The sequence below is a fragment of the Pelodiscus sinensis genome, chromosome 1, assembly GCF_049634645.1.
Source record: "Pelodiscus sinensis isolate JC-2024 chromosome 1, ASM4963464v1, whole genome shotgun sequence".
Taxonomy (NCBI): Eukaryota; Metazoa; Chordata; order Testudines; family Trionychidae; genus Pelodiscus; species Pelodiscus sinensis.
The window spans coordinates 250283841-250308117 of record NC_134711.1 but is presented as its reverse complement, the minus strand read 5'-3'; the positions used below and the strand labels follow the sequence as shown (position 1 = coordinate 250308117).

The window sequence follows — 24277 nt, the reverse complement described above, 5'->3', positions numbered from 1 at the left end:
AGACGACAGTCGGGGGGGACAAATGTACAAAATCAGGGCATAGTTATAGCAACAAACAAGTGTAGCAATTTAGCAATAAAATATTAGAGAGTCAATGCCTCTGTTGCAATGACCCACAAGCTGGGAAGGAGGCAGTGGAAGTGGGGCTTCCTCCCCAGGCTGCAACTGTGGGGCTGGAACCCAAGCTGTGAGTGATGTTTTAGGAAACTTAGAAATAAATAAGCTCTTAAATTATACAACAGAACTTACCAAATCAGACAGCAAGCCAATGAATGCATGATCTAGTGACTGAAGCCTATGACACGTCGGGCATTATGGGTTCTTTTCCTGGTACTGCCACATGGGTCACTGCTCTAACCAGCAGGCCAAAGGGTCACTAAATTTTTCTGGCCTATTTCAGATTTAATTATTCATTTAAGTAAACTTCTATAGTAGAGATTGAAGAAAACTCATACAAATATTCCATACTCTAATGATTAGGGCATTTAACTCAGAGGTAGCAGATCCCTGTTCAAACCCCTTATCAGGCACAAGGGGAACTTAAATAAGACATTTTCCATGTGCTGGGTGAGTACCATGCTCACTAGGCTAACTGTTATAAGGGAAGTCTCAGAAAGGTCACTGTATTAGTCTGTATTTGCAAAAATCTGAGGAGTCCTGTGGTATTTTAGAAACTATCAGATTTATTAGGGCATAAGCTTTCATGGGCAAAACCCACTTCATCAGATGCACTGGAGTAGAAATTACAGAGGCAGGGTGTGTGTGTGTGTGTAAATAAAAAAAGAAAAGGAAATTACTTATCAAGTATACAATCATTGGAGTAGAAATTACAGAGGCAGGGTGTGTGTGTGTGTGTGTGTAATAAAAAAAGAAAAGGAAATTACTTATCAAGTATACAATCATTGTTAATTAGGCCAATTAAGTCAGGATGGACTGTGGCTCACTCACCAGTAGTTGATGAGGTGTAAATACCAAGAGAGGGGGAAATTGCTTTTATAGTGAGATAACCAGTTTAAATCCTTATTCAGTTCTAACTTGATTGTACTGAATTTGCAAATGAATTGCAGTTCTGCTGTTTCCCTTTGTAATGTGGTTCTGAAGGGGGTGGGTTTTTTTTGTAGAAAGATGCCTCACAAATCAGACATCAAGAAAGGTAATATTCATAAACATGTAGGAGAACACTTAAACCTCCCTGGACATTCAGTAATGGATTTAAAAGTAGCTGGTGTGCTTGCTACCACCTATGGTCAGGGTTAAGTATACAACTGTCTGTGCGCTAACCCACACTTTCCATTTGATATGAAACAATTACACATACATCCTATTATCCTGGCACAACCAAACCCTGATCTTGTTTTAAGTTATTATTAGAGGAAGCTGCATTCCAAATCTGGTGGTCCTAGCTCTTACCATTTAGAAAGTTCTTGAACAAACAGACTCACATTTCTAAAATACATAGATTTATTGTCAGCATGGACAAGAATACACTTTGTTCATTTCTGTTTTCCTGTCCTCGCTGGCTAAAAAAAAAAAAAAAATCTACATAATGAAGTGGAAAAGAATAGCGTGCTAGCAAATTCTCCTAAAGTAGATGGGCTTTTCATTTTTTTACATCCTGTTGTACTCAGATATTCGAGGGAATTTTTCAGCCATAGGTATGCAGTTGTCTGATTTTTACTGTTTTCTGTCATAACCTTAATTTTTAATAGTGTAATTTGTGACATGAGCAAAAAGTTGTGACATGCTTTTGTCATCAGCAGATGATAAAGATCAACATTTGTTGAGTAACTGTACTGAATAAGACTGTGTGGTTAGCCAATGACTGTAGAAACTGTCTTCTAGCTTGAAGCGTGACACTACACACACACACAAACCATTTAAAAAAAAAGAAGAATAAATTGCAGGACTCAGATTGCACACTGGCCCAAAATAAATCCATGAACAAGTTTTTAGCCTTTTGGAAGCTAGCCAAACGCCAGCTAAATAGCATCTGGGGATTAGGTATCTTTCAACACAATGGAGGGGCTTCCCTCTTCAGTCAGGCTTTTTCTCTTCCCCCACACATCATTTTTTTCTGCCTATATGAATGTATGGTTGAGATTTTTCCCAGAAGTCCTGACTTGTGTGTCCTCTCTGTCAAGGAAAGGTTCCCCCCTTCAATTTGACCCAAATTTCACTTGCTACTAGTTGCCAAATACTCTGAGACAAGGAATAGAAAGGGTGCAGATAATGTGCATATGCAGCTGAGTCCAGTAGAACTGGCACAGAATCCAAGGATTTCTATATTTATTTCTGTAAAGGAAAAAAAAGAGAAGAGAGTCCTGCTTAAAAACAAAAGGAGAGGCTGAAGGTGTAAGAACAGGTATACTCTTCATCCCCAAGTGCAGAACACCAGGGAGTATACTTGTTCTTGTTAAGACATTATTGCAATCAACTTCGAACACTGCATGGCCAGCAACAATTTGCAGCAACTATCTTTATTTCCCTCTTTTCTAGGATATGATAAATATGTCCTATTTTACTGCCAGTGGACTTTGAGGGGACCAAACAGAAAAGGGTTTCTATGCTAATTTCAACACATTTCCTGGTGGATGCTCAGCACTTCAGAAAATTAGGCCATTAGGTGCAGTCTTTTTATGATGCTATATTGCAGTGAAAACCCATAGAATACACAGGTGCTCTGATATCTGATCTCCATCAGTACATTGAACATTTATGTCAATGGCCTGTTGAGCTGAAGCAACAATCAGTTACTGCTGGCATAATAAATGCACCAAGGCTGTTTGAAGCCACTCAAAATGCTAGCCAGATTTGTCTACAATATTCAGGAGCGGATAGCCAGTATAGGTAAGTACAATTTTGTCACTACATGTGCTGATACTTATAGAAGTGCCAGGGCCCCTCAAAGAACACCTACACCATATGCCAAAGCAGGGCTTATGCCTCACATGCCAAATTCTGTTGCAATAGTATTGGGAGGCTTTTCTGACAGATTTGTCCTTCTGAAGCAGAATAGTTTAGCCCATTTGGATACCATGCATCATTGTAGAGAAACAAGCTTAGAGACCAAGTAATTTTTTCTGGTTTGAAGTAACCAACAAAGAAAAAACACAGTCACTGAAAATACTACACTAGTCACTTCTAATCTGACTAGAAACACCTGAGCACTCAGACATCAGCACATGTCCAATTCCCACTGAATACACTGAACATTCTCATTGGCTAGAGACCATTTATTGGGTATCCTTTTGCCACATAAGTATCACTAGCTGCTGATGAGCAGCAGTCTTCCTACCTTGTTGAAAGATTAGGGTATGACAACCTCCTAAAAGATGAACTCCTTGAAGCAAAAAGCATCAAAATTCAAAACTGAGGTCACAGAAGATAGGTTGGAGGGGGGGAAAGGAACTGAAGTGCCAAAACAAAACACTGTGATGACGCACCAGACATGTAGACATTGAAAGTATAAGACGACCTGACCACAAGTCAAGGAGTCTCCAAGGTCTCCAAAGACTAGACTCCCTGCTTAGCATCAACCCCAAGGTATGGAGGCCTTTAAAAAAAAGTTAACAGGGAAACAAAGTTGGATTTCTGAAAAGACATAAGGATATTAAAGGCTGATTAAAAGCTACACAGAGATACAATTAAAGTGAGTGTATTTGCTGACTGCAGTTGAAAAGGAACTAACCAGGAGATTCTAAGTGCAGTGACTAAACTCCCAAGTCACCACTGGAAAGGAAGTAGAAATGTAAAAAAATATGTAAACATTAACTATGTAACTGATAACCATGTAACTGATAGAATTGTTAACTGCTAACAGAGCTGCCAGCTGCTGACCAGAAGATACTGTCAGGGCTACCAGCCCACCAGGCTGCCAACATCACCATGTAAAGCTTAACTGCTAACATCAGCTTACTGGTTAAACAATTACATCCCTAAAAGTAAATCTGGCACCCACTATTTAATTTGCAAAGAAAGATGAGTTGAGCTCAAGCAATTCTTTTAACATTAATAACTGACACAGCAAGCCCAGAACTGGTTCTGCGCAAATTAAGCCCAGCTTGCTCCCCACGGCTATTACATTACTGCTGATGGTGCAGATCAGCAAATTTTAGAACTTGGGAAGTTCCCCTGGTCTTTTTTAGGGCAAACAAACGGCAGGAGCGAGACTCTTGCCAGAACGACCTCTTGAGCAAAACAGAAGTCCCAGGCTAGTAGTCTTCCTTTCGGGGCATCTCCTGCATATGTTCTTCTCTGGCTAGCTGTGCCTGCACGAGTGCGCATCTGCATGTATCCTCGGGATGGATCCCGAGCAAAGCGCGATGGAGCCCTAAGTTGTGGGTAGCAAAGAAACGCGTTTCACGCCTCTACGCTCCACGCTGCAAACACACCACTCGCGAGCAGCCCCGCTGCCTACGCGGCCCGCTCACACACACGCGCCAGGTCAGGATTGTTGCTGGCAGCCGCTTGTTAAACAAACCAGACAGGGCCCCGCGCCTCTGACTGACCAACCGTTCGCAACCGAGCCCCGGGCCGCCTGCAGAGCTCGGGTCCGGCGCGCGCAGCAGCGGACCCCTGAACCGAACGGGGCTGCTACAGCACCGCAGGGCGCGTGCCGCCGCCGCCGCCACCCCAGGCAAAGCAGCCTCGCGCAGGAAACTCCGCGTGCCGGGTTAGCAGAAATCAAGCAGCAACAGCCACCACCTTGCGTGCGCGTTCGCGCAACGGACGACGCTTCCGGCCGAGCCGCGGCATTGCGTGATCGACCCTCTTCTAGCCTCCGATTGGCTCCCTCAGCCGTGCGCGTGATAAACGCTCGGCCTCCGGTTGGCCGGGAGGGGAAGCGCGCGTCCGAAGCCGGCTGGGAGGGGGCGGGTCGCTGTTCCCTAGGCTACAGCAGCAGAGGAGGCAGCTTCTGGCGGCGGCCTCACGTGCGACGCTCTCTGCCCCTGCGATTGGCGCTCCGCCCCACCGCACGCACACACACACACACACACACACACACACACTTTCTCCGAGTCACGTGGCGGCGTGGCTCGCGCTGGCTGGTTGGCGGGCTGTTGCCTGGGCGACGGAGGAATAAGGGGCGGAGTCTCCGCCGCGCCGCCGCTGCCAGTCAGCGCGCGTCCCCGCCAACCGGCAGCGCCACCCTAGGAAGAAACCGTCGCGCCGCGCGGCCGGAGCGTCCCGCCGGCCGAGCGAGAGCGGGGCGGGGGCCGAGCGAGCGCGGGGGGCGCGCCCATGGCGGGGGGGTGAGCGGCTCGCGCTGGCGGCGGCGGCGGCGGCGGCGGGCGGGCGCCGGGCGGGAGGATGCGCGAGTACAAGGTGGTGGTGCTGGGCTCGGGCGGGGTGGGGAAGTCGGCGCTCACGGTGCAGTTCGTCACCGGCACCTTCATCGAGAAGTACGACCCCACCATCGAGGATTTCTACCGCAAGGAGATCGAGGTGGACGCGTCGCCCTCGGTGCTGGAGATCCTGGACACGGCCGGCACCGAGCAGTTCGCCTCCATGCGGGACCTGTACATCAAGAACGGGCAGGGCTTCATCCTGGTCTACAGCCTCGTCAACCAGCAGAGCTTCCAGGACATCCGACCCATGCGCGACCAGATCATCCGCGTCAAGAGGTGACTCGCCCCGCACGGCGCCCGGGAGCCGCCCTGCCCCGCGCCCCCGCACGGCTCCCCTGCCCCACCCAGCCATCCGCCGGCAGCCTGGGGCCCTGCCCCTCTGGCCGAGCGGCCCCCACCCCTGCAGCTGCCGTAGCTACGGGGGACGAGGGCGTTACTCGGTGGCTCGTTAGTTAGAGGTTTGCCGGGCTGGGGTTTCTTTGCCGCTGCTCCCCGTGTGCTGGGAACTCCTCTCTGGCATCGGGGCCTTCTCCAAAGCCAGCTGCTTGGCTTGGTTCCGAGGCGGGAGGATGGGAGCCGGTCTTAGGAGATGCTGAGCCTCCTGGGAGCTGCTAGCACAGACAAGTTTGCGAATTTCGTGTCTGAAATGTGTCAGGCTGCTTAATCCCTATACAGGCGACAGACTGCCCTTAGTAACTCGGGGGTTATGCGGGAGGTAGCTGGGACTTGGATATCATGCACAAAATCCTTTCTTAAAAGTACTTTACTAATCAATTATTTGGCAAAGACCGATTGTAGTGTGTGTGTGTGTGTTCGTTCGCTGGTCACATGTTTAGCTGACTACAAAATTTACCTTGACACATGACTGCATAGATTTGTATCTACCCTCCCACACCCCATCAAGATACCAACCCTTTTCTCAGTATAAAAACTGTTCAAGGAATGCTGTGATTCTTAGGCCTCATCTGCACTCTAATTTCATTTACATCTCTCATTGCCCTGTTGCCTCCATAATAGTGGATTGGTGAATTAGTGTATGTGGACCAGATGTTTTTAACCACTGTATTATTGAGACATAGTCTGAACATGTCTGGGTAACACTGGTTGCAGTACAAGAGGCCACTATACATTAATGCTACCACTGGTGGAACTGCACTAATGGCAGTCCAATCATCTGAAATTTTTGAGCTGCTTGTGTGAATGAGAGCTTAGCTGTGGCCAAACCATCTTATAGTTGTGTTTGTTCTTGCATATGTAGACAGAAGTATTTGCTAAAAAACCATGTTTAAGCCAAACAAAGTATCTGTCAAGGTTAAATCATGGTTCTCCAACATGGACACTTCTTTCTATATATGGGAAAAAAGCTCTTGTAATATAACACAGTATGTCCACAATTGTGTTTCCATCTTTCTTAATGTAGTCAGAGCTTAGAGCAGCAACATTTAATCATGTAAGTACATCATTACATTATTCATGCAATCTGTTATTCCAGTTTCTAAGGTAGAAGTAAATATTATAACGAGCGGGGAAAATACATTTTGGAATAACAAAATTATCTTTTTCAGGAAGATTTCTGGGTAATAATTTCCTATACTCAGTGCTTTATAACTTGCCTTCTCCCCCCCCCCCCCCCGTGCATTTCATTTGATGCAGTGGGAAATTTAAAGATGAAATGGTCAGTTTAAAATGTATTTCTGTTGTGCCATTCATTGTTTCCCCACTGACGGTTTTTTATTTAAATAATTAACTGTTCTGGGCTTTCACATTTATTAACTTTCTGTCAGATTTTTCTAAGTTAATCAGTCAAAAGCTGATCTTACAGTCAGATCCCAAATTGAATTTGGGATCTGAAAATCTAGCTGCTGCTTGTGCATCTTGCATAACTGTTAACAAAGATTCTGCAGTCAGACCTAAATGGACAATTTGTGGATAGTTGAAGCAAAATAGAATCCAACTTGCAATTCCTTAGTTGACTTCAGTCAGCACTGCTACCAGTAGATCTGCATGCTTCTCCTTTTTTTGTCATCATCTACTCTTACCTTTGCTCTTGTAGTATTTTCACACTTGTAATTGGTGCTCTGTGGTTTAGTGTTATGAGCAACGTATCATAATACTACAGTGTTTTACAGAAATTAAGTCTAATGCAGGTCCACAGCTAATAACAGAGAAACTTTGCCAATCATGTAACTTTAAATGGGGACTTGGATTGTGGTTAATAAGGGAACACTACCTTTAAATTTAGGCAATTGTTTTAAAAGCTAGCCCAAAGTCATTTTGGGTAGTACTGACCACTAGTATTCATAGCAACTTCTGCAGTTTTATGATCAGTTTATTAATTTTTCATTTAAATATTTAGCCATTTTATTTTTAGTGATCTTAAATATAGTCTTGTAATCATAGTAAGTTTTTAAAAAATGAGATTTTAATTAAATTGAATGTTGTAAGTCCAAAAGCCATAGGAGCGAGTATGCACAGAGATTATAGTGGTACCAGTATAGTTGTGGTGGTGATGGTGAGCCTGCCCATGTACATAAGCCCAAACTCAGTCCAGTTCACAAGGGTTAGAGTTTTACATCCTGATCTTGAAAACACTTACACACATGCCTAGCTGTGTGAGTATTTAGTTCCAAATGTTGAATGATTGGAAACTGAGTGTGCAAGAAATTGTAGACTTTATGCATGGCCACAACGTCCAGTGGATTCATTCTGTGTTAGAGGGCAGAGAGATGCCAAATATTAATTCACTAGAAGATTTACCTGGTATTGCTTGCATCCTCAACTCAATTTTTGAAAAATAAAATGAAATTGAACATGCTTCATTTTAATCATTGCTCTGGGGTGGGGATGAGGGCTGCCCTGGGGGGAGAGAGGACTACCCCAGTCTTTTCTCTCACTGCAGTAGCTTGTAGCCAGGTGAGAAGTGCTTCTCCATTGCCACTGCAGCTCTAGTGGGCATAGCTGGGGGAATGGGGTGCATGCTTCCTGTCTGGGGCAGGTCAAGGTTTGCCTGCTTTCTTCACTCTCCAGTTAGAGTGAGGAATGCAGCAAACTGTGGTGTTTATGTTACACAAATAATCCACTTAATTTAAGAATGAGCTGGGTTGTTTCTAAAGAAATGTACTTGTTTAGACAAGGCTAAGCTGCTAGTGTAGTGCTACTAAGAATCAGCTGTGAGGTAAAAGCGCAGCAGTTTCCAGTGAAACAAAGATTGAAAGTGACACACCCCAACAGGTTTCAGGAAATAAACTAGGTTGATGAAAAGAGAGAGAGTGCACATGCTAAGAAACATTCCTCTTGTTGAGAGGGACTAGATAAATGCTAACATTTGTAGGTATATGAAATATCACTTGCATGTTTCAAAAGGTGTTCGTGGCTGTTCAGTTTCTGGGAAGGAGTGGGGCAGAACACGAATCAGTGGATTCATGGGACTCCAAAAGAGCTGGAAGGGAGGCGGAGGAGTAGGAAGTGTGGGGCTCCAATGCGTGCCCCAGTGTGCATGGGAGATAGGGCTCAAGAGGGGGTGTGCAGGCAGCAAGTGGAACCCCAGTGGGCTGCATGTGGCCTCCGGACTAGGTTGCCCATCACTAGTTTACAGAGAAAATGTTAAAATGTAGCTCCTGCAGTTTATGTACATGCCTATATTGCAGTGTGTACTCTTTAGTTTTATTTAATTGAAGCACTTCCAGGTCTGCACACTTCTTACTTTTGTCTGTTCCAGCTGGACCTGGTGTCATGGATCCAGTGTTGCTGGAAGAGCTGCCCCTGCTTGTGCTTCAACTCTCCATGTATCAGAGTAGACGTTCTATCGAATAACAGATGCCATTTCAGCAGAAGTGTCTGAATAGTGGAAGACACAAGACATGGAGGGGAGCTCACTCATGACAGTCTGAGACATATTACCCTTGCTGCAATTGCTGCAGATTTGTTATTTTTGTATTTAAAATATTTTCATAAAACCTGCTAAAACTACTGAAGAGGAGGGACACTCACACACAATTGCCATGATAACTGATGGTGAATAGTCATTTGGCCAGAGAGAGCACAAGAATAACTCTGTGCCCAACCTACCTAGCACTTCACCTGTTTTTTTGTCTCAAACTATTCAGTGACTTCATATCAAATTACCTAATAATTTTCAACTTGATTAAAACTGCATTTCCCAATGTGTAGACCCTCCCTGTTGGTAAGATAATTAGTTTAGCATGGTAACAAGATAATTAGTTTAGCATGATGGGATCACATCGTAATGCAGGCCTAAGTCAACCAGCAGTGGCTTCAGAGCTGTAGAACCATACAGGGAGCTTACTCTGACCCTTCAGTGCCAGAACATGTAAATAAGGGAGGCTATACCTGAGACTCCAGCCAAGCCCATCTCTGTTCAGAAGCTTGTTGTGCAAGGCTGTGGGGTCAACCTTGTGCTTGGGGCAGTGATGAGCACCCATTCATGCTCCATGTAATAAGGACAGATAGAGGGTGAGTTTCTGGGCCTGTCATCTGCATTCTTAATCTTGTAGTATAGGGTCTCAGGGTGTTTTGATGAACTCCCTGAAGTGCACACCAATCCAATTGATCTCCATCCTCCACCAGCTTCTCTTAGATGATCTCAAGGAATTGCAGTTTTTGGGTGCCTCTCCTGAAATCATGTCCTTGCTGTTCTTAATGTTAACAAGAACCCTCAAGTGTACTATTACATACTATCGTATAATGGAAGCCTTCTTAACATTTAGACTCTCCTATTCAGTGGCAATCTACTATACATGTGAGAGTTTGTGTGTCTGTCTGCTCAAGAATTCTTCTTGTGGGTAGGAGCTAGGGCCATGAAATTAGCTAGCATTACACTGAGTACCCTTCTTGTAATGCTGTTTGGCAGAATTGTATGGAGAATGGAACCACCTGTGTTTGAATTAAGGGTTAAATGCAGAGCTGTGGTATATAGACTGGCAGATAACTATTGGTGCAGAGGGATGAGTAGGACGTGAGGCAGTAGAAGGACTAGGGCAAACATGCCCTAGGAATTGTGGGATATAGCTCTATAGGAGTTTGTGTCAATGCAGAAGTGATATTTAGCCACATGCTTTTTTTCTCAGTTGTACGGTCTTAAATGTCTCTGGGCTTTTCTGGACACACAAGTTGCACTAAATTAGTTTTTGCACACATATCCAATGTGGACACTCTTAAAACAGTTTTGCAGACTGACTTATGTTGTTTTAAGTCAGAAACACACCAGTTCTAAAGTGCCTTCATTAGGAATTTACACCGCTGCAACTTTTATGTAAAGACAAGGCCTCAATCAGTTAAATTGTCCTAATGATTGAAAGAAGCTCAAGTTAAAATATTGCCAGCAAGTATCTTAAATATATGCTTACAGAACTGATTATAGTGGTATAATATGTGATTAAAAGAGAAGTTGATTAACTTCTCCAGAGAATCAAAAGCATGGTATACTCTTTTGGGGAGGGGGAGTATGGACTGAAGATACGCTGAATTGCTTCAATATAGTCCATGCAGGGACGGTATTAAACGGTGGGCAACCTGCGGGCCATATGCAGCCTATTTGGGTTCTATGTGTGGCCAATGAGACATTTGCTTTACTGTTGCCTGCATACAGGGTTACCAAATTGCATAGCTTTGTTTCCTGCCGGTATTACTAAATTACATACACATAAAGCAAGGGCACCTGAAAGTTGCATGCTGATTATACACAACATTGACTGTAAGAGCTGTTCACTCGCTCTGTGTTCAACCAAAGAGATGCTAGGGTTCAATCAGCAAATCCCACAAATTCTAAGTGCGCAAGAGCAGTTAGCAAAACTATCCTCTCCTGGGAGACTGTCTTGGTAACTGTAATCTTGTGACTCAGTGAGATGGAAGACCACTCATGTGCCCCTCTCACTAGTCTAAGTTGCCCATTGCTGCTCTAAAATTTTAAGACGTCTGAAAAGAAATCTCTGTTGTAGGAAGAGTACCCAGAGTACTGAAACGGAATTGTACTGCTATGAGGGAAAGAATCTCAACAGAGCATTGTCCCTCTGCAAGGTTTTTGTTAGCAATATGAGAAACTTTTTAATAACATGAATGACCTTAAGTTTTGTTCTATGGTGACTTAACCAGTGACTCCTGTATTACTTTATGTCTACACTGCAGTTGGAAGTGAGCCACTTCACTTGCATGGATAGACACATGCTAGCTGGGCTCGAGCTAGTATGCTAGAGGTAGTAAGGATATTATCCAACTCTGGCAGAGACACAGACTAGCCACCCAACCTTGGACACGGGGACTCGGGTAGGCTTGAGAACCTGAGTCTGCGCTGTTATTTTTAGCATGCCTGCTCGAGGCCTCCTAGCATAAGTCTGTCTCCCTGGGCTAGGAGGCTCACTTCTTCTTGGCTGCAGTGTACACATAGCTGCTACTACTTTAGACAAGGAGTTCTTCCTTCTATGCCAAGGCATAAAAACCAGATAGTATGCCTGTAGACTGCTGCATGGGTGCTGGTGGAAAGTAAAACTTCTGCTAGCATGAATGACTCTAAACTGTTATCTTTAATTTTTTTATCAGATGGCCCAAAACTAGTGTCATTGCAAAAGGTCATTTTCTTTTCTTTAAAAAGAAAAATCAAAAGCATACCCCTGAAATGTAGGACTTTATGTAATATCTGGTTCTGCATCCCAACCCATGGCCACCAAATTCCCAGGGGTGGATGTGGTAATTCAGGCTTGCATATATTTGCTTGGAAATCTATACTCTTAGGCTGTGTCTACATTGGCACCCTTTTCCGGAAAAGGGATGCTAATGAGACAAGTCGGAATTGCAAATGCCGTGGGGGATTTAAATATCCCCCGCGGCATTTGCATGAACATGGCTGCCGCTTTTTTCCAGCTCGGGGCTTTGCCGGAGAAAAGCGCCAGTCTAGACGGGATCTTTCGGAAAATAAAGCCTTTTCCAGAAGAGCCCTTATTCCTGATTTTAAGAGGAATAAGGGATCCTCCGGAAAAAGCTTTATTTTCCGAAAGATCCCGTCTAGACTGGCGCTTTTCTCCGGCAAAGCCCCGAGCCGGAAAAAAGCGGCAGCCATGTTCATGCAAATGCCGCGGGGGATATTTAAATCCCCCACGGCATTTGCAATTCCGACTTGTCTCATTAGCATCCCTTTTCCGGAAAAGGGTGCCAATGTAGACACAGCCCCAGAGCAGACACACTTTCCTACCAAAAAAGGAAAGTTGCCATCTCCGGGTATGTCTAGACTGCACGCCCTCTGCCAGCACAGGGATGCAGGTTGGGCTGGGTGAAATTGCTAATGAAGCATGGATTTAAAATATCCTGCACTTCATTAGCATAAAAATGACCGCCGCTTTTTCCGGCATGGAGCTTTGTTGGAGAAAAGCGGCAGTCTGGAGGCTATCTATCGCTAAAGAAAGCTTTTTCTGATAGATTCCTTATGAGGTATACAGGATCTATCAGAAAAAGCTTTCTTTAGCGATAGATAGCCTCTAGACTGCCACTTTTCTCCAACAAAGCTCTGTGCTGGAAAAAAGCGGTGGCCATTTTTATGCTAATGAAGTGCGGGATATTTAAATCCCCGCTTCATTAGCAATTTCGCCCAGCCTAATCTACATCCCACTGCCATCAGAGGGGTGCAGTCTAGACATACCCTCCATGTGGAAAAAAACCCCTAAGTACTCTTATTCTAAATAGTTCTAATTTAATGATGTGACACTGCAGTTCCTAAATTATAATCCTTTATAAGACAGGTGTTGCTGCTAAGTAGGTTTTGAATTAATGGTCGGGTCTATGCTTAAAGATTATAAAAGTGTAGTTTTAATGGGCTAAAGAAAATCCTATTAGAACAGTTTTAAATGAGTTTTGTAGTAGGAGTGACTTTGTGTTTTTAACTTTGTTAAAGGAGCATGAGAACATTTTCACTTTGAAGTTTGGAACAGGCTTACAATGCTGTCTGCTCATCTTTCTTGTAATTGCTTTTTAATGAAGCTTATGCCTTTGAATAGTTGTTTTTAGAGAATACTTTAAATTAGAGAACACTTTTCTGTTTTGCATATTAACCAGTATTTTTCCTTTGTTTATTTTATAGCTTGAATAAACTGATATAAAGATAAAAATAATTGTTAAGCATAGAGCTCCAGTTAGTTCTGTTAAATCTGTCTGAGAGCATGCAAGCTGTTTGCACACACTCGCATGGCCTTGGACAGATACCAGGGACAGATATGAGTCTGGTGCCTCCATCATTGTACAGCTCCCAGGCCTGCACAATCACGTTGGGGGAGCTACCTGTGCTGTGTACTCACTGCTGCAAACAGCAGTGCTGCTTCTTTCATTGGTAAAGTTCCTGGAAAAACCTTTCAGATGTACTGATATTCATTTTATGTCCCTGGATATCTTCATATAATGATACAACGTTTATATCTGTACAAGGCTAAATTTTTATGCTATTACTTGTGTAACTAACTGCTGGACAGATTAATACTATAAACCAAGAATTTACCAATTAGGTGACTAAATAATATTTGTTTTTAAATTAATTTAATAGAAAGGCTTGATATTGTTACAAATTTCCAAATGTACAGTTAATATTACGAGCCTGTCAAAGACCTGCTCCTGCCTCCACTTCACACTTGACAGCAAACACCCAAAACTAGAATAGTATAAAGCCTATTGGTCATCTTTTGCCTTTAACTAGTGTGCCATGGTCTTGTTATGCCTTGAATTCCTTTGAAGTATTGCATCCAAAATTGTGTGTAAAAGGAGGCATTTTTGAAGCAGACTTCTTGTGATGGGAAATAGGTGTCTCAAATGATACCACATGTGTGGGCATGGTATTTAATATGGAGATAGAAGGAAATGCATGGCAGGGCTACTCTGTCACAGTTGTATTGGATGCTGCATTGCAACATTGCATTGAAATAAAATAGTCAAGCATGATTCATAGACTTGTAGAAAAAGAACGTGTAAGGGAAGTTAAACTAAATTGCTTTAGAAAAGTATCTAAAAGAACGCTGTTCTTTATACAAATTTGGATTCATAGTAGGGATGTTAAATTTTGATTAATCAACTAATTGAGTAGTCGATGGAATATTGACTACTCGATTAGTTGATCTAGGAGTGCTTGCTCTCCTACTGTGTCTTTCCCTTTGAAATGTTGCAAGCGCTGCCCTTGACTGCTTAGATCCCCACTCCAGTTCCTTTCCCTTTGAAATATACAAGGGCTACTGTGGCTCTTGTACATTTCAAAGGGACAGGCACAGCATTAGGGATGCCTCTGCCTCCCCTGCCCCCCGCAGAGATGGTGCTGGGGAGAACCAGCCTTTTAAGCTGGTAGAGGCAGCAAAGGGGGGCGGGGGGAAGGAAGCGACTAGTCGCTTACATCCCTAATTCATATAGTGTGAAATGCCTAAAATACATATGAAACCAGAATTTCAGGATTGTGGCTAGGGAAGAGGAGGAAGAAATTAACCTTCAGTCTGAGAGGTAGGCTTTGCAAGCCTTAAGGTACCTTGCAGCTTCCACTTTAGCCTAAGCTGCTGGACTGAAGTAGTAAGTATGATTCTTCTTTGCCTCTGTGTTGATCTATGATCTTGGATTCACATGAGCACTAATCCAGTGTCTTATCCATATCGCCTCCTGGCGACACCATCTTTGCAGCCAAAGATTCACCTCCATAGGATGGACATACGAGACGGAAGTGTTGAGAGTCTCTGGGTTAGGCTAACGGGGGTAAAAAAAAAACAACCAAGGACGATGTCATGCTAGGAGTCTACTACGGGCCACCTAACCAGGTGGAAGGGGTGGATGAGGCTTTTTTTAAACAACTAACAAAATCATCCAAAGCCCAAGATTTGGTGGTGATGGGGGACTTCAACTATCCAGATATATTTTGGGGAAAATAATACAGTGGGGCACAGACTATCCAATAAGTTCTTGGACTGCATTGGTGACAACTTTTTATTTCAGAAGGTTGAAAAAGCTACCGGGGGAAGCTGTTCTAGATTTGATTTTAACAAATAGGGAGGAACTGGTTGAGAATTTGAAAGTGGAAGGCAGCTTGGGTGAAAATGATCATGAAATCATAGAGTTCACAATTCTAAGAAAGGATAGAAGGGAGAACAGCAAAATAGAGACAGTGGATTTCAGGAAGGTGGATTTTGGGAAGCTTAGAGAGCTGATAGGTAAGGTCCCATGGGAATCAAGACTGAGGGGAAAACAACTGTGGAGAGTTGGCAGTTTTTCAAAGGGACATTAAGGGCCCAAAAGCAAGCTATTCCGCTGTGTCGGAAAGATAGAAAATATGGCAAAAGACCACCTTGACTTAACCACGAGATCTTGCATGACCTAAAAATAAAAAAGGAGTCCTATTAAAAAATGGAAACTAGGACAAATTACAGAGGATGAATATAGGCAAACAACACAGGAATGCAGGGGCAAGATTAGAAAGGAAAAGGCACAAAATGAGCTCAAACAAGCTACAGTAATAAAAGGAAACAAGAAGACGTTTTATAAATACATTAGAAGCAAGAGGAAGACCAAGGACAGGGTAGGCCCACTGTTCAGCGAGGAGGAAAAAACAGTAACAGGAAACTTGGAAATGGCAGAGATGCTTAATGACTTCTTTGTTTCGGTCTTCACTGAGAAGTCTGATAAAGGAATGCCTAACTTGGGGTATGTCTAAACTACATGCCTCCGTCGACGGAGGCATGTAGATTAGCCAGATCGGCAGAGGGAAATGAAGCCAGGATTGAAATAATCGTGGCTTCATTTAAATTTAAATGGCTGCCCCGCTCTGCCGATCAGCTGTTTGTCGGCAGATCGGGGCAGTCTGGACGCACCGTGTCGACAAAGAAGCCTTTCTTGATCGGCACAGGTATGCCTCGTGAAACCAGGTTTACCTGTGCCGATCAAGAAAGGCTTCTTTGTCGGCGCGGCGCGTCCAGACTGCCCCGATCTGCCGACAAACAGCTGATCGGCAGAGCGGGGCAGCCATTTAAATTTAAATGAAGCCGCAATTATTTTAATCGCGGCTTCATTTCCCTCTGCCGATCTGGCTAATCTACATGCCTCCGTCGACGGAGGCATGTAGTCTAGACGTACCCATAGTGAATGCTAGTGGGAAGGGAGTAAGTTTAGAAGATAAAATTAAAAAAGAACAAGTTAAAAATCACTTAGAAAAGTTAGATGCCTGCAAGTCACCAGGGCCTGATGAAATGCATCCTAGAATACTCAAGGAACTGCTAGAGGAGGTATCTGAGCCACTAGCTATCATCTTTGGAAAATCATGGGAGACAGGAGAGATTCCAGAAGACTGGAAAAGGGCAAATACAGTGCCCATCTATAAAAAGGGAAATAAGAACAACCCAGGAGACAACAGACCAGTTAGTTTAACTTCTGTGCCAGGAAAGATAATGGAGCAAGTAATTAAGGAAATCATCTGTAAACACTTAGAAAGTAGTAAGGTGATAGGGAACAGCCAGCATGGATTTGTAAAGAACAAATCATTTCAAACCAATCTGATAGCTTTCTTTGATAGGATAACGAGTCTTGTGGATAAGGGAGAAGCAGTGGATGTGGTATACCTAGACTTTAGTAAGACGTTTGATACGGTCTCGCATGATATTCTTATCAATAAACTAGGCAAATGTAACTTAGGTGGGTGCATAACTGGCAAGATAACCATACTCAGAGAGTAGTTATTAATGATTCTCAATCCTATTGGAAAGGTGTAACAAGTGAGTTTCCGCGGGGTCTGTTTTGAGACCGGCTCTGTTCAATATCTTCATCAACGATTTAGATATTGGCATAGAAAGTACGCTTATTAAGTTTGCAGATGATACCAAGCTGGGAGGGGTTGCAACTGCTTTGGAGGATAGGGTCATAATTCAAAATGACCTGGACAAATTGGAGAAATGGTCTGAGGTAATCAGGATGAAGTTTAATAAAGACAAATACAAAGTGCTCCGCTTAGGAAGGAACAATCAGTTTCACACATACAAAATGGGAAGTGACTGTCTAGGAAGGAGTACAGCAGAAAGGAATCTAGGGGTTATAGTGGACCACAAGCTAAATATGAGTCAACAGTGTGATGCTGTTGCAAAAAAAGCAAACATGATTCTGGGATGCATTAACAGGTATGTTGTGAGCAAGACATGAAGTCATTTTCCCCCTCTACTCTGTGCTAGTTAGGCCCCAGTTGGAGTATTGTGTCCAGTTCTGGGCACCGCATTTCAAGAAAGATGTGGAGAAATTGGAGAAGGTCCGGAGAAGAGCAACAAAAATGATTAAAGGTCTAGAGAACATGACCTGTGAAGGAAGGCTGAAAGAACTGGCTTTGTTTAGTTTGGAAAAGAGAAGATTGAGGGGGGACATGATAGCAGTTTTCAGGGGGACATGATAGCAGTTTTCAGGTATCTAAAAGGGTGTCAAAAGGAAAAGGGAGAAAACTTGTTCATCTTGGCCTCTGAGGATAGAACAAGAAGCAATGGGCTTAAAATGCAGCAAGGGAGGTTTAGGTTGGACCTTAGGAAAAAGTTCCTAACCGTCAGGATGGTTAAACACTGGAATAAATTGCCCAGGGAGGTTGTGGAATCTCCATCTGTGGAGATATTTAAGAGTAGGCTAGATAAATATCTATCAGGGATGGTCTTCTAGACAGTACTTGGTCCAGTCATGAGGGACCTCTCAAGGTCCCTTCCAGTCCTAGTATTCTATGATCCTAGTCTTGCCCTCCATACTGGCAACTGTGAGGGTATGTAGCCCATACCTGGGTGCATTGCTTTGTGTAAAGTTTATAAAAGAGATCTGAAGGACTGTGGTAGTTCATCGCTTCTGCTGAGGGTAGTTCTGATTTAAGATTTAATTTAATAAACCTCAATACCAAACTGATAACATAAAGCTTAATGTCCCCATGTAACCCTGATGCATACCCTACTGACCTCCTCTCAGGTGTCTGGGGGAACTTCATAGCATGGAATTAAAATAGCTCTGTGTTAATTCTCTTTTGTTATTTTTGTGGAAATAAATGTAATATGCAGGGCTCGCCCGTGGTGAGTTGATTTCAGCCAGTCGCCCCTTTTATTGGCGGCGCACGCACGCGCAATGTGGGTCTTGCTCATGCGCAGTGCGGGGCTGGCAAGTAGATTTTGCCTCGGTTTGTCAAGCCCTGGTACTATGAACAATAAGCACTGGTTTTCTATTTACTTCCCCATCCACAGTTCTTGCAGTAGCAAGTCTCTTCAATACAGGATCTTGATCAGTGGCTGAGCAGCTGTCCAATCTGAGGGGGAAGAAAAGGCTGAGGGCTGAGGCAGGAATGCCTTACAGTCCTTGTTATAGACTTGGGGAGGAGGACAATTAAAACCATGGAGACCTGGAGAGCATTTTAGATGTCTGGGGGAGTGACAGTGTTGAAGAGCCCCAGGACAGTGTTAGTACTACCAAAGATGAGGAAGTGCAAGAACATTGGATAGAGGCAATACCTGGACACAATGCTCTGTCAGAGTGCAGCCCTCCAACCCTGTAGAATCCAACCATGTTCCACAGCCTCAGGATAATACTGTGTATTGGGAAATACCATGTATTTCCTGCTGTTGCCCTGTAGTTGTGCCCCCCCGACCCCATTCCTAGGGGATGGGCACAGGACGGGGAGAAAATCATTACATTGGAGCCTCGTATAATCAAAGCATCTAGTGCACCCTGCAGTTTGACCCCTGACACTCAACCACAGAAAAGACAGGTAAAAGAAAGGCATTCACTCACTTGTGCATAGGAGCCCCCACCCATTCTTTTGTGCTAACCACCACCCTCCAGTGCACTGAATTGAATTTCAGACACTTTCAGTTTAAATCAGTTTTTCATGTTTTTACAATCACTGTTAGCAAAAGATGCAGAAGCAATTTTTTTATTTCACTTTTGGCTTGTGTACTGGCATAACTTGAGCAATAAAAGCCATTAGTCATGAAGAATCTACAGTGCATGCATGGTACAAGCGAACATTTTCACAGGTTGTCAGTTCTTACAAAAGTATAAAGGTGTAGACAAGATACAGAGTGCAACAACATGGCACTTCTGTCACACATAAAAGTACCTACTGTACACACAATACAAAGGCATATACCATTGCAGTTAACCACTCCACATTTTCAGATTTCAGACTCAAAGGAAAAACAAAATAGAATCCTGACAACATTGCCTGGTGACTTACAATTTCTTATGGATACCCTGAGGGGTACTCATTACTGCTAAGCAGGTGGCTGTACCTTAGCCTTCCACCCACTGTTAAAACATTCTCCCTCACTTTTATCAATATTGTATAAAATACAACATGCACTTATTATTCAAGTCAAGTTTGTTCTCTTTGAGTCTTGTTTTAGCCATAAGACCACAGTGTCTAGTTTTGAGATGCTCCAATACATGCTCCACTGTCATTTTGCAACTATGGAGGAGATAGTTAAACAGTTCCCTTCTTCTGTCCAAGTCCCTTGTAAATGGTTTCATTAGCTAGGGCAGTGTTTTTCAACCTTTTTTTTTTATAAAGTACCCATTTAAAAAAACCAAAAAACTATAAGTACCCCCACTACCTACAGTTTTCTACCATTTTTTCTACCATTGCAACACATTTGTTTCAACACCTTAATTGTAGCTGGGCTGGCGATTAAACTTTTGGGTGTAAAGTACAAAAATAAGAGTCCCCAGCAGAAGCACCCTCAAGGAGCCTGGGGTCAGCTCAGAGTTCCCTGCTAATCCCAGCTCCATGCTGTGCTGCTGCTTTGAAATGCCATGCAGAGCCCACAGTCAGTTGAGGACTCCCCAGCTGACCCCAGGCTCCATGTAAATGCCAGAGTGGCATTTCAAAGGGGTAGTGCCACACAGCTGATCCCGGGCTCCATGTGGTGCTGTCCCTTTGAAACGCCACCTCGGCGTTTCAAAGTAGCGCTGCACTAAGCTGACCCCAGGCTCCATATGTCCTTGAAGTACCCACTCTTCCATCCTCCCATTGCTGCCTCTATCTGATAGAGGCATCAAGGGGAGGAGTTGACTAGTCAACTAGTCCTTAACATCTTTAGTTCAGAGCCCACTGCATCCAAATCAATCAACAATCTCATGAGCATTACCAAGTTTTATGACCTAGTTCAGCAGTACCTTTTTTATGATAGCTCAGAGCTAAAAGGGTATTTCAAAGAGGAGGGAGAAAAATTGTCTTTGACCTCTCATGATAGACAAGAAGCAATGGGTTTAAATTGCAGCATGGGAGGTTTAGGTTGGATATTAGGCAAAACTTCTTAACTGTCAGGGTAGGTAAGCACTGGAATACATTGGCCAGTGAAGTTGTGGAATCTTGACCGTTGTATATACATAAAGAGCAGGTTAGGCAGAGATCTGTCAGGGATGATCTTGATGGGGGTGAGCAATAATTTTTGATGGGGTAGGCACTCCAAGATTTTGGAAAGTGGCCAAGAGCTGCAATCTTCCATGATATTAATGGAGGAAGTGTGGGGTCTGGGATGGAGGTTGGGTGCAGAAGGGATTGTGAGGGAGAATGGGGCCTGGGAGGGAGGTTGAATGGAGGAGGCAGTTGTGACCTGGAGCACTGGAGTGGCCAACCACTCATCAGATAATTTAAAGTAACTTTAATTCAGAGAAGTGTCCGAGTGGTTGCGGGTTTCTGACCAGAGGGGTGGGGGCCAGAGAGTTTGGGAAGGGAGGGGCTGGGGTTCCAGAGGCAGCCTCTGGCTGGAAGACTTACCTGTGAGACTCCCGACCAGTAGCCCACCACATTTCTCAGGCAGACAAGGAGCCTGCCCCACCCTCGCACAGGCTGCAGGGCCATGTGCATGTTTGAATAACTACAAGCTGAAGGTAAGGTTAGGCGAGGGGGGGGGGGAAGGCATGGTGCTTTGTGTCTGCCTGTTCAAACAGGCAGCTTCCATTGGCCAATTTCTGGCCAGAAACCAGACAATGGGTTTGTGCTGGGGGGCAGTGCCTTCTCCCCTCCACTCTGGGCTCACAGTTTTTAAAGAGAAATGGCATGGCAGCTGCTTTGCTGAGAGGCATATGGGTAGTGCAAGGCAAGCATGGAGACTGGCTGGGGCTCCCCACAGTGCCCGCAGGCCAGATCTGGTTGCTTGGTGGACCGCATCTGGCCCACGGGCTGTTTTTTCCCAGGCCTGATGTAGATGGTGCTAAGTCCTGCCATCAGGGCAGGAGACTGGACTTGATGACCTCTTGAAGTCCCATTGAGTTGTGGGATTCTGTGACATGGCCCCAACAGTCAATCTTCCCCATATTGAATTAGCAGCGGGCTGGTAACAGTTGTGTGTGGTCAGTTTCCAGATACGCACTGAGAAGCAATTGATCATTGCTACCAGAAACTATGTACTTGTGCATTATCACTGCAGAAACAGGGTCAGTTCAGCACAGACCTCAAAGCTGCCTTTGCCATCCTAAAACTCTGTTACAACTGTGGTCAGCAGAGACCTGCAAACAATCCTCTCCTGTCAATCAGTTCTGGTTACCTGAGCCCAGAAACAATGCTGCATTATGTCACGCTGCTTCAAGAAAATCCTCTAGTAATTCTTTGGTGTTGTCGTCCTCATCCATCTGCTGCTGCTGGAGAAGCCACAAGTGTAGTGATATCTAGTTGGTGGTGCAGTAGTCAGTCCAAAACAGAAGCTACCCAGTGCTGAGGGCTCTTACAAAGCACAAATAGCCTTTGTGAGAATTTTTAGAGAGGTGACTCCAAACCTGAGGTAACTGCAAATAATCTACAGATTATGTAATTCAGAGTCTAGAAAGTTCTGCAAGTAGTTTACTGCTTTTTATAACTGAACACATGAGCTCTCTGCTGCCGTTACACAACATAATTTTGAAGAAATTCCTTGTTTAAGGCTATTTGAGTATTTTTCCTTTCTGCATTTGTCCAAAAACAGGGCAACTTGTGAGTGCTTTCATGCAAGAGTGCTTATAGTAGCAATTGGGGAGTAACAGTAATATATCACTAAATTTTCTCTTCCATGTCCTCTTGATTGGAAGAGTTCCTATACTGTTTACTTTGCATAATAAATACAATGCCAAGGCATCGGTTTGCCAACAGTGTATGTACATAATTGCAGCTAGTTCTGGCATTGCTTATAGCCTGTCTCAGCAACCCAACTGAAAACAAAAATACGTTGACTATAATCAACTCTAATTTAGTATAAAATAATTAAAACTTAATTTGTTCTATTCTGTTTAATTTAGAACTACATATAATTAGGTGGCTGTATTCACTGACTCTTCCAAAAAGATTAATAGTAGTCCATCAGTTCTTGAGATAACTACACCTCTGACTCCCACACATCCCATCCCCACTTTCTCATAGTTTCCTAGATGGAGCTGCATATAAGTTTCTGGCAGGATCCTGCTATCCTGTCAGTCCAGACTTAGGCTACAGACTGCTGGAATTCACGTGATTATTTCAGCAGGTTTGACCTCTGCACAGCCCCTACTATACTGTATTTTGCAGAACAGCGGCAGGTTTAACAAGTGACTAGCTAGCTTGCATAAAGCAAAGTAGTATTTATTCAGAATGAAAGCGCTACAGAGAATTTATCAAAAGCAATAAAGAGTTTGGAGATAAAGAGCTTGTCAAGGTTCTCATCTGGAAGACTGATCATCTGAAGTCAGTGTTCAGTACTAGTTGAACCTCTCTAGACCATCACCCTTGGGGCTTCGCTGGTACCAAACCGCAGTAGATCAATATTGTCGAGCAGCATTGCTAACATTTCCACTGTTTACTCAGCTCTTAAGACTCTTAGAGTAAATTTTGAGGTAAATAATAGCACAGAATACTGAGCCAGGACTGGTGGCTGTAAACAAACTTTATGGGACCGAGGGAACATGGCCACACCCATGATAAGTGGCTATCCAGCTAACTAAAATCATGCCAGACCACAGATGTTGCTGGACCAGAGTGTGCCAGGCTAAGAGGTCAACCTGCAGTGAACTTTTAGAAAAACAACCACAATGTTTTTAGGGTTACAAACTCAGTGGGAAGGCAGTTACTCATAACCCTGAGGTTCTATAGTACTGGACTAGAGAGGGCATGTTCCCAGCTGAGAAATGATTTAAAAGGACACTTCTTCCCTCTTTTCCTGGACTATTGAGTTGTATGTGACACAAGGAAATAAGGCTGATGCGAGAATTGTCAGGAGTGTCAGTGGTTTTTGTAAAAACAACAAGAAGTCCTATTGCATCTTATAGTGGTTTTTGTGAAGACTGCTCTAGAACCAGGGACTTGGATTCTCCCCTCCCCACAATACTTTTTGGAAGCTGAACACTGTAAGAGGTTGATTGAATAATACTAAGGGTACAGTTGCAGCTGCTCAGGTCAGCTGGTGTTGTCTCTCAGGGCTTGGGCTGCAGCATGTAAAATTGCTGTGTAGACATTATGGCTTAGGCTGGAATCCAGGCTCTGCAACCCTGCGAAGGTGGAGAGTCCCAGAGCTCAGACTCCAGCCTGAGTCCAAATATCTACACTATTTTAATAGCCTTGCACGGTGATCCCCATGAGCCTAAGTTAGCTAGCAGACCTGGGCTCTGAGACTTGGTGCCATGGGGTTTTTATTACCTCATATCCAGGAGCTGTTGACCGTTCTCTCATGAGACATGCACACTATCAGTTTTCCTCCTAGGTGAAAGATTCAACATGTCTTTGCATTCAGAGATATGGGAAACAAATACTTTGTCTTTATTCATGAACAGGATACCCCCATCCTGTTTTTCTTCCTGTGAATTTCCTCCCTTGTAGTTTTCACAATCTCTTAATTGCAGCTGGCTCAGCATTCAAATGAGCACACAGTGCGAGGCATGCATTATACAATGGCCAGACAGATAAATAGGTAGCGCTGTAACTAGGTATTTTTGTGCCTGGGGCAAAATATTAATTATGC

The 24277-nt window shown here is 43.9% G+C and overlaps 1 protein-coding gene across 1 annotated transcript in view; it reads left to right on the top strand.

Annotated features, from left to right (window-relative positions):
* The first annotated feature begins 5075 nt into the window (after positions 1-5075).
* The window catches only part of RAP2A (RAP2A, member of RAS oncogene family), a 32242-nt gene continuing 13040 nt past the window's right edge, over positions 5076-24277 (top strand). Inside the window, exon 1 of the mRNA XM_075918802.1 lies at positions 5076-5624. Within this exon, the coding sequence (XP_075774917.1) occupies positions 5311-5624 (314 nt within the window). The 5' untranslated portion in view covers positions 5076-5310. The remainder of the gene's footprint in view (positions 5625-24277) is intronic.